The 11,189-nt window shown below is 47.0% G+C and overlaps 1 protein-coding gene across 2 annotated transcripts; it reads left to right on the top strand.

Annotated features, from left to right (window-relative positions):
- The first annotated feature begins 4,937 nt into the window (after positions 1 to 4,937).
- ITPRIPL1 (ITPRIP like 1) lies at positions 4,938 to 9,423 on the top strand. 2 transcript variants are annotated; one of them, XM_016219231.2, is made up of 2 exons: positions 4,938 to 5,097; positions 6,170 to 9,423. In XM_016219231.2, the coding sequence occupies exon 2, from the start codon at positions 6,184 to 6,186 to the stop codon at positions 7,834 to 7,836; it is 1,653 nt and encodes a 550-aa protein (XP_016074717.2). In that variant the 5' UTR covers positions 4,938 to 5,097; positions 6,170 to 6,183; the 3' UTR covers positions 7,837 to 9,423. The 2 variants fall into 2 exon arrangements, with proteins under 2 accessions (XP_016074717.2, XP_016074718.2); XM_016219232.2 differs by lacking the exon at positions 4,938 to 5,097 and adding an exon at positions 5,255 to 5,330.
- Positions 9,424 to 11,189: the final 1,766 nt, after the last annotated feature.

Raw genomic sequence — 11,189 nt, forward strand, 5'->3', positions numbered from 1 at the left:
TCACTGATCAGCTACCTCCTGCACACCCCTGACTGGGGATCGAGCTCACAACCTGGGCGTGTGCCCTGACCAGGAATCAAACCCCAATCACCTGGATCCTAGGTCAGTGCTCAACCGCTGAGCCATGCAGGCTGAGTTTTTGTTTTTGTTGTGTTGTTTTTTTTTGTCTTCTTTTGACACTGTCATTTTGAAGGTTACACTCCAGTTATTTTGTAAAATGTAATTTGTGCCTGACCAGCGTGGCTCAGCAGTTGAGCACTGACCTAGGATCCAGGAGATCGCGGTTCAATTCCCGGTCAGGGCACATGCCCGGGTTGTGGGCTCGATCCCCAACTGGGGGCGTGCAGGAGGCAGCCAATCAATGACTCTCTCTCATCGCTGATGTTTCTCTCTCTCTTCCTCCCTCCCTCTCCCTTCCTCTCTCTGAAATCAATAATTACATTTTCAAAATGTAATTTGTGAGGAAATAGAATACCTTTATGACCATGTATTTATTTGATAAATTATTTATGCATTTTTGAATATTTACTTTATTCAAAGCCTTAAATATTTAAGAAATATATAAATGGCTAGAAACCTGTATAAGAACTCTAAAAACCTTTGGAAGAAAATGCTAATGACACACAAGAAGAAAAAGTAAATAAATAGACCAGAATGCGGGGGGGGGGGGGGGGAATCCATAATGAAGAACAGAACATTAAGGAGAGAGGAGGGTGTCAGCAAACTGAGAGCAAGGCAGGAGAAGACAATTCGGGAAACGTGTGTGTAGCACTGTGACCCCTGTCAAGAACTTTGATCCTGTTCTCATACCTCTCGTTATCTTGGTCCAAATATACCTTTCATGCTTATGAAAATGCTCAAATAAATATGTGTGCATAAACAAACAATTTGTCACGACAAACTTTGTAATCTGCTTACATCTTTCAAGTATGTATTTAACTGTAAGCATCTATTGTTGTCATACCCACAGTACAAGTGTTACATCTGAGAAGAAAGAACCTATTCATTGTTTTCTAAGAAATACATGAGAAGTAAAGATGCTGTTCAGATTTGGTGCATTCTGTGCACAGGTAGCAGCCCTTCTACCAATAATCCCCCTCCACAAAGCTCCCCTGAGAACTGAGAGCAATGCAGCAGTTTTCTACTTTCCCTTTATGCTCAGAAGTATCAGCAACATGCCAGTCTGTCTACACAGGCAAGCTTCACAAACGTTTGTCACCAGAGCAAGAAACATTTTTGAGCTTGTGATAACAAGAAATTGGTTCAATTAAAATCTTGCAGTTGTAAAAAAATATGATTTTTTGAAATTTATGGTTAAAATGGCTTGTCCTGTGGTGGTTTATTATATCACAGTTATTTTGCTCAGTTTCCCTGATCTCCCACTGCTAGCCCCAAACCCAAACATTTTATTTAAGCTCTAAATGTTTATTTACTTATCTGATTTTTGGCCACAGACCCAATTTCTGCATCCTCTTGGTTAGGATTCTGCATGGATCCTAAGCTTGCTTCCTATAAGTTATCTCCAACTTCCAAACAGCCTATACAAACAAAGATGGTACAGTCTCTACCCAACCCAAAACACTCCGACTCTTCATGGCTGGAACACTGTGTCATTCATTCATTCAAAAACACTTAGCTCTTGCACAACAGGAATTGAGCTAGGTCCAATTTTGGTCTTTGCCCTTAAGAGTCTCAGATTTATGTTAGAGAAACCAACAGACATCCAACTACCAGGGTGCAGTTTTCTGTGGTAAGTGCCATATTTTGTAATGTGAACACATGACAGATATCAAGCCCAGGAGGGGTGGGTGACTAACCTGTGAGCCAGGCACTTTAAACATATAATTAGATTATTGATATTAGCCTTTTAGTGTGTCATCACGTTACAGATAAATCACTTCTAATTGAAGGTTATCTAGAAGATGCTCAACTGTGAAGTTAAATGGATTTTGAAATATGGAACTGTCCCTTTCACTTGCACTGGTATCCAATAAACTGCTGGAACTGTAGTTTGAGCTCAGAAAAATATGTCTGCAGCAAAATTTATGTGGGAATGGTCATCTTACTTTTTGTTTTGTCTTTGACAGCACGAAAAGTGTAGTAAGCAGCTTGCTATTACTTGTGATTTAAAGTTAGCTGTTGAAATGATATCACCACAGTATAAATTTCACACATAAATGCCATTTTGCCCTGTGATTTTAAGTTGAATTCATTAAGAAACAGTATCAAGTCTGCTACAAAAGTTAACGTCTAAAGTCAGTGTTTGATAATAGTAGTTGAGGGCAGTTCTCATTTAGAAAAATTTAATCTCAGCTTTAAGATAAAAAAAATTGCAGTAAGACTTTACAACCGCCAAGCACCAAACTGACGTGTGGAAGGGCAAGTCAAATTTAGCTTCTATTTCTGACCAAAACTCACCAAACTAATGATTTTTAAACAAATTGTTGATTCTACAGAGAGGAAGGAAGAGAGAGTGAGATGGATTGGTTGCCTCCCACATGCACCCCAACTGGGATTGAACCTGCAGCCTGGGTATGTGCCTGACTGGGACTCAAATCCACCACCTTTTGATGTACAGGACAAAGCTCCAACCAACTGAGCCACACCGGCCAGGGCTGAACTGATGATTTTTTAAGTTCATGAGAGTGAACAAAGTTCACTATTGATACTACTGTTCACTAATACATGATGGATTCAAATATTTTCCACAAAGTATCTGTTGATGACAAATACACTGAATAACTATAGGCTTTAATCCCCTTGCATTTTCACAGACTCTGTCAATTGGTCCACCTCAACCTTTTTCTTCTTCACATATATATATACACATATATACAAACATATGTATATATGTATATATTTTTTAATCCTCACCAGAGGATATTTTTTCCATTGCTTTTCAGAGAGAGTGGAAGGGAGGGAGGGAGAGAGAGAGAAACATCGATGTGAGAGAGACACATCGACTGGTTGCCTCCTGCATGCACCCCGATAGGGGTCGGGGATCGAGCCTGCAACCAAGGTACAACCCTTGGCCGGAATTGAACCCGGGGCCCCTCAGTCCTCGGGCCAACCCTCTAACCTCTAGCCACACCAGACGGGTTATAATGTACTTCTTTAAATGATAAAAAAATAAATTTATTTTGGGGAAATACTACCATGTTTCACTGTTTGAGGAGGTAAGTTCCACCACAGTGGAGTCTAACCAATGCTACAATTGACTCACATGTCATTTGTGTACAGTAACCAATTAACGTGAGTGATAAGGTGTCCCAATGACTTGGTTTCCTATTAGTCCCATTGACTAAGCCAACAGTCATTTCACATCATGCTGAAGAAGAAAAATCAACAAAAAACAGGCTAACAAATGTCCCTTCTTTGAGGGCTTTTTGTGCTGAAATGTCTAATAGTTCTCTAGCTTGGAGTCTCTAATTCTGTTTAACAACCAACTTCATTTTTGTGCCGATCATGAATTAACGAATGTCTTCTAACCCAACGATCACTTTTAAAACAAATCCTTACACCCAGCCCAGTGGCTCAGTGGTTGGTCATTGACTTATGAACCAGGATCCTGTCACAGTTCCATTCCCATCAGGGTACATTTCCAGCTCAGTCCCCAGTAGGACGCCATGCAGGAAACAGCTGATCAATGACTCTCTTTCAACATTGATGTTTCTATCTCTCTGTCCCTCTCCCTTCCTCTCTCTGAAATCAATAAGCACATTTAAACACAAAAAAACCAAAAAATCCTCACCTGACCATGAAGACTTGGCTTGAAACACCATTGGGTTGCGCACTCTGAAATGTATTTTTTTCATTCCGACATTGTCATGTCACAAATTTAAAAATAATGGAGAATTTCATTATCATCACCTGAATGCTTAGTAGCAGCCTATGGTCTGTTCTTTGCATTGCAAGTTTATAAAGAGGAACTTTGGAACTTCAGTCAGTCATCCAGAAGACAGTCTTTCCCCCTCCGTGATTAAGCCAATATTTTTGCAAGGATGGTCAAAGTTGTTTGGGGATCCCTCTTCACTGCCACTGGATAAGGAGACCTGAAACTTGTCTTTCAGCAGAACTTCAGTTACTATCGAGATCACCCTTCCTTTTCTCCCTGGGTGTTTGACACAGGGCAGAAGGCTGGGGCTCTTCAGGAAATCCATTCCGTCGGTGTTTCTCAGTGTTAATCCTACGGTTTGTCCCGCCTCCACACTTTATAAAGTTCTCTTATACACTCACTTCATAAGCAGAGCTACCGTAGGTTTAGAATTCTTATTCCTACATGGCTAGTGAGTGGCAAGCAAGGCCTCAAGCCAGGTCCTTGGGTGCTGTGTGGCCGGTCCAACATGAGAGCCAGAAGGAGCTGGGGAGGAACTCCCGGGTCTGGGGGTGGGCTGGGAGTGATGCTGACAGCTCACCTCATCTGTACCATGTTGCACAGGCCCGAAGTGGAAAGGACGTTTCCCTTGTCAATTCCTACTTAAGCCACCAGCACCCTCACACCTAAATTCGTCTATTCCCCACTGAACGGAGCTGAGTGAGGCTGGCCACCGCACCGCAGTGCCCCCTGCCGCCACGCCGGCGGGGCTGAGCAGCTGCAGGGTGAGCGCCCTTTAGCTACGAGTCCGGGGCCGCAGACCCTGTGCGCAAACGCTTGGGAGCCGGGGCAGCGACAGAGGGTGGGTGCGCGCCACGAGGGTCACCGCGGCCCGAGGGCGAGCTACGGCTGCAAGCTCCGGGGCCTGGGTGTGGTGGGAGAGTATGGGCGGGGCCTGCACCGCGGAATTGGGCGGGGCGGGGCTGGGCGGGGCTGGGCGGGGCCTAGACGGCGCTGGGCGGGGCCTGGACGGCGGGAGTCGCTGGGCGGGGCTGGCGCCCTCAGAACCGCGCGCGGCACCTTGCTGTCTGGTCTCAGCGGCCGGCGGGCACAGACCACCGGACACTTGGACAGACATGGTGTGCTCCCCGGGAGAGGGAAATGGGGCTACTCCCGCGGGCGGACCCGGCGAGGTACCAGGAGCCCCGACGCAGCGGGGAAGTAGGCGGGAGCGGTCAGGCCGCACTGTCTCTTTAAGACCGTGTTCCCGCTGACAACCGATGGTGAGGAACCTGGCCCCAGGTCCCGGGAAAACCCCAGGGAGGATGGGCATTTGAGTGCTCAGGTCTTTGGGTGGAATTTTGGGAGGTTATGAATGGAGGGGGCACACTGCTTTATGCCAAAGCCCCAGGTATCTTGTAAATTTTAACAGGGCTCGGGTGAGCCTGAGCAAGGCCAAGTTCCAAGGGGAGGAGAGGACCCCTTCTGTCTTCAGCGCCCTTCCTTCATGATCTCGGTAAGCCCAGCCAGCTTGTGAACTAGTGGGGTGAATACAGGAAGCGTCAGGCCTCTGTGGTGGGTGGGGGGGCAGAGGAACCGACTACTGTCAGCTGTCAGGTGGCCTTGGCCACCGGGCCTTTCACAAGTTTCCTAGGCTGAGAGGTGCAGCTGTGCCTGCCTATGGGCCCTGATGAGGCATCCGGCAACCCCCTTAGGACCTCAGAGAGCACAGCAGCAAGCAGTGGAGAGGTGGCTGGGCACTGTGCCTCTCTGGTGCTCACTGGGAGTTGGACCACTGGGCACCAGGGAGAAGAGGCTGAGTTGTCTGAAGACAATGGGTGATAGAGATAGAATTGAGGACTGTGAAGTCACAGTGTAAGTGGGATGCTACAAGTGGGGCCTGGGTCTGACTGCCTGGCAAGAGGAAAGGTACTGCCCAGGCAGACCAGTGCTTCCTGCCCGTGGAAGGGAGCCTCTAGGATCAACAGGGCACACCTGGTTCCCATGGTGGACTGATGAGTTGGGTAAGGCCACCCTACCACTAGGATGCCCCTCCCCATCCTACACAGGGATGAAAGCAGTCCCATGTCCACAGTCTGGAAGCCTAAATACCACTTACACCATGGGGAAGGAAAGCAGTAGAGAGACTGAGAGGCATATCCTGCTGTCCCCCTTTCTCCCAAAACTCCTCGGGGCAGATCACCCAGGCTCTGTTCAACCCAGCTCTGTTGAGCTTTCTGTTCATCCTGGGTAGTTGGCTTCCAGGATTTAGGGATCCAGGACTCTGGGGAATATGCACTGGGGGAGCAGATGAGTCCTGAAGATTACCACTGACTCCCACCCCTACTTCTCCAGATGCAGAGGCCTCCATGGCTGTGCTAAGCCTTCTGTTCTTGGCAGTGATGTATGTTGTTCACCACCCCTTGATGGTCAGCGACCGGATGGACCTGGACACATTAGCCAGAAGTCGGCAGCTGGAGAAGCGCATGAGTGAGGAGATGCGCCAGTTAGAGATAGAGTTTGAAGAGAGAAAGCGAGCAGCTGAGCAGAAGCAGAAGGCACAGAACTTGTGGAGAGGAGACACATCCAGTGACCAGCTAGTGCTCGGAAGGAAAGACATGGGGTGGCCGTTCCAGGCCAAGGAGGGGCCACTGAGCTGGATGCTGGAAAACCTGTGGAATGCCGGCCTCTTTTGCCTTTTTCTCATCTTTGAGCTTCTGCGACAGAACATGCAGCACGAGCCAGCCTTTGATTCCAGCAGTGATGAGGAGGAGGAGGAAGTCCAGGTGGTGCCTGCCACCTCCTACAATTGGCTTACTGACTTCCCTTCACAGGAGGCCCTGGAATCCTTTTACAAACACTATGTCCAGAATGTCACCCGTGACCTGCCCTGCACCTGCGAGTTCGTGGAGAGCTTTGTGGACGACCTCATTGAGGCCTGTCGGGTGCTCAGCCGCCAGGTGGTCAGCCACTGGGAGGCTCACCCACAGCTGGAGGACTGCCTGGGCATCGGGGCTGCCTTTGAGAAATGGGGAACCCTCCATGAGACCCAGGAATTCGATATCCTGGTGCCCATTGTTCCCCCCCAGGGCTCCATGTTTGTGCTGGAGATGAGGGATCCATCTCTAGGCCGCCGCTGTGGCAGTGTGCTGGTGGAGTCAGAATGCGTGTGCAAACGCGAGAAGCTTCTGGGGGATGTTCTGTGCCTGGTGCACCACCACAGGGACCACTCGGGCCTCTTGGGCAAGTGCAGCAGCTCCATCAAAGCAGCCCTCTGCACCGGCTCCCACCTGGATGTATGCAAGACTGTACAGTGGTTCCGGAACATGGTGAGCAATGCCTGGGCCCTCGTGGCTCACAAGTATGACTTTCAGCTCAGCCTCCCACCGTCTACCACTTCCTGCAAGCTCAGGCTGGACTATCGCTCAGGCCGCTTCCTCTCAATCCGCTTGGTCCTGGGGGTGCAAAGGGAAGATACCTTGGTCTATCTGGTGAGTCAGGCCCCTGACCAGGAACAGCTCACTAATGTGGACTGGCCCGAGTCCTTTGCAGCCTGTGAGCACTTGTTCCTGAAGCTAATAGGGCGTTTTGCTCCGGAGAACACCTGTCACCTCAAGTGCCTCCAGATCATTTTAAGTCTCCAGGACCTTCAGAGCTTACCCCAGGGAGCATCCTGTCCCATCCTTACCTCTTACCACTTCAAAACAGCCCTCATGCACCTGTTGCTGTGGCTGCCCCTCACGGACTGGCAGCACAGCATGCTCTCCCAGCGGCTCCAGGACATCCTCTGGTTCTTGGGCCGTGGCCTCCAGCAGAGGTCCCTCCATCATTTCCTCATTGGTAACAGCTTCCTGCCCCTGACCATCCCTATCCCTAAGAAATTTCGGAATGCCGAGCCTGTCAATCTCTTCCAACACCTGGTGCTAAACCCCATGGCACATTCACAGGCACTAGAAGAGTTCCACAACCTTCTGACCCAGGTGAAAGCTCTGCCTTGTGCCCCATTGGCTGGGGCACATTAATGTAAAGGCCATGAATAAAGGGGAGAAGGTATTTCTGGTTCTTTTTTTGTTGTTAATCCTCACCAGAGGATATTTTTTTCATTGATTTTGAGAGAGAATGGAAGGAAAAGAGTGTATGAAAGAGAGATCGATTGATTGCCTCCCTCATGCAACCCAATAGGGGCCAGGGAATGAACTTGCAACCCAAGTACGTGGAATTGAACCTGACCCTTCGGTGCACGAGCCAACACTCTACCACTGAGCAACAATGGCCAGGGCATATTTCCGATTCTTCAGGCTGCAAAAGAGTTTATTTTTCAGATACATCAGTGGTGTATATGACCTTTACCTTGTGCATAGGGGTTATGATAGATTAAGACACTTTAAGGAGTTCGTGGTCACAAAGATGGGTCCCAGTGGGTCTTCAGAGCTTTACTTCTCCTGACTTAACTTTCATCATGACCCACAGAGAGCCCAGGGAAACGGATGTTGTCGGAGGATCTTGCTGCTAAAGAGATCCAGAGGTGGCCTGTGAAGTTGTGTTTTGTATCAACACTGGAAATGAAAGAATCAGAATACCTCCATTCCAGCTCACTCCTCATATTTTAGGAGCTAATTTTTCAGACTTTCACTATTTGAAGATATAACCAAGATGTTTATTTTCTGTTTTCTTAATTTAGCCTAATCTTTATATGAGACAGTATAGCTGTTTTTATGCACCTGAAAAAATTCCAGTACTACTCAAGTAATTTATTAGTATTGATTCACAAATATTAAGTAAATAGTGACCTGTCCCATAATCGAGATAATGTGTTTACTAAAATTAAATGGCCAACATCTGATGACTTCTCAGTGCCTGGAAGCAACATTATAAAACCCTTAAAGAGGGTGATCTTTTCGGGGCTCTGAGATGAACAGCTGTTTCTGAGGGAAGCCACCTGTTTGTTAAATAGGAAGAAGTTTTAGCTACCATGTGTAGCTGTGCCTTTTCTCAGTCTGGTAATGCCTTTATATTCTCTTTTCAAAGATTGAAAAGGGATTACTTGAACTATATTTGCAGTTTTTCAAAGAAAGGTCAGAACAGTCGATCTCTGGCAGGGCTGAACTGGAAGGGACTATGAAGCTGTCCAACTCGAACAAAGTCGCGATTCTGGAGATGTGATTGATCTATTTTTCTGTTCTTTAAAACCCTGGGCAGCCTGAGGAGGACGGTTAAGAAATGTGACAATAGTTGTGGGTGTGGCTGTTTTGGAAATCCAATGCTGTTCCTACGTTGCAAGCCAGGAAGATCTGCTCGGAAGAGAACCGGGCCGCACATTTAACTTGACCTCAGGGGTGTTAAGATGCTGGCTGTATGGGCTTTGGTTGTAGAATCCACACCCTCCCCCAAGCAAAAATAAATTACAAGTGTCCCAGAAGCTGATACCAGTCAATATCTGGGATTCCCACTACTCAGTAGCTACTGTGTTCCCATGTTGTCTGCTGGTATCTGCCGGAACTGCTTTCAGGTTAAGATGCAGTGATGGTTGGTTCCAGCTGGTGGGATTTTGATGTATTATAAACATCCATATGCTTTTTGTTTAGAAAATAATTTACTGGTGTTTCTTTCTAAATAAAGGAGACTATTTTCTGTATCAGTTGGAATCTGTGCAATAACACACACAGCAGATCAGCATTCTCACAGCCTGTTCCCACGATGTTCACATTACCCTGATGGCTCATCCAGCACATCCTGGTGTTTCTCAATGTGCCTTGAACAAGTTTGCCCTGTGGTTTCCCAGTGGCCTGGCCAATAGCCAGAAAAGAATAATTCAGAATGTTAAGGAACATCTAAGTCATTCATTTTCATGGGTGCCCAACCCAAAATATCAGCGAAACTGAAAGATCTTAGTGTGTTACAGACAACATACATAAGTTCTAGCGAGCATAAGTCTGTCAGGTAGTGAGAAGGTGGTATTATGTTCTAGCACTGTGGGGTTTCTAGACTAGTAAGAGGCAAGAAAGAAAACATGAAGTTATGAGCGGGCAGAAGACAAAGGGAATAGTCAGCACAGCTTGGGTGGGGCAGCAGGTATAAGAAAGAGCATAGAAAAAACAAGTAGTAGGAAGAACAGAGCCATAGTGCTCTGGGAATACTACAATGAAAGGGGAAACCTCCAGATATTTAGGAAGCTGAGTATTCTTCTAAAACAATACCTGGCTGGCACCCAGGATAGAACAGCAGTTATAGTAATGAAAATAGTAGCGTTCACTGAGCATTGCCAATGTTCTAAATGCTTCACATCTGGTAACTCATTTAATCCTCACGCTAGCACCCCATGAAGTTGGTGCTTTACCGTCTCCATTTTACCAACGAGGTAATAGGCACAGAAAGGGCACACAACTTCCCCAAGGTTACATAGCTGGTAAATGGCAGAGCCTGGAGGAAATTACCTGTCCCAGCAACCTTCCAGCAGTATCTTGGGAATCAAATAACATGTAGAGCTTAAAGTTCTTTGAAAAGCAAAAAGCAGTGTATTAATTTTAAGCCAAAGGGTGGTATGTTGTTTGGAAATTCCAGAAGACAAAATCGTTGGTTCTTAGCCCAGTCTTTAGGACGTTGGGAGTTTCATATCACAAAATTAAAGGCATTTGCTCAGAGACCAAAATTAATGTAAAGCCATTTCAACTATGTGTCCTTTGAGCCCCAGTGACAACATGGTTTGTATCATGAACTACATTATTATAAAAGCCAGCTGCAAGCTGCAAGTTCGGGGCAAATTTGAAGCCAAAAAATTGCTTGTTCAGGGAGCCAATTTATAACACTATTGTTTCTCGCCTAAACTAAGGCTGTTTGCTTTCATCTGGGGGCAGTAGAATCTCAGTGAGGAGTGAAATGAGGAAGGTGAATGGCCTCAGCATTGCTTTTCTGCTGAGAAGGGATGGGGGAGGGGTCCCACTACTTTACTTTTGTATAGACAGGGTAACTGAGTGTTGCACACCATTGACACCATTGATTCAATCTTTTGACACCCTCTATACTTCTAATCCTCCAAAACAAAAGATGAGCATTCAGAGTGGGAGGTGAATGAGCTACCTGCATTCACAGAGAGCAGAGGGTGGAGCGGGCCCCTTCCTTCCAGCACATGGAGCCCCAAACAGTCAGCTTAGGAGGCTCTATTATAACCACAGAACAGCCTCATGCCTTACCTAATGGGTCACCTAGTAGCCTTTCTTTGCCAGGATTTCCAAGCCATTTCTTCAGAGGCTCCTGATTCTGTGCCACCTACCACCTTCCCAGCACCCACTGCTCTTAGAAGGTGCAGACATAGAATCCAGAGGCTCACACTCCTCGACCCTAAGGTATACTGACCCTATGTGGTCAAGGGAGTTTA

Source organism: Miniopterus natalensis, chromosome 13 (assembly GCF_054644295.1).
Source record: "Miniopterus natalensis isolate mMinNat1 chromosome 13, mMinNat1.hap1, whole genome shotgun sequence".
In the NCBI taxonomy this organism is placed as follows: Eukaryota; Metazoa; Chordata; class Mammalia; order Chiroptera; family Miniopteridae; genus Miniopterus; species Miniopterus natalensis.

Coding starts and splice junctions, on each gene's coding strand:
- ITPRIPL1 (XM_016219231.2), top strand. CDS start 6,184: ATGGCTGTGCTAAGCCTTCTGTTCTTGGCAGTGATGTATGTTGTTCAC.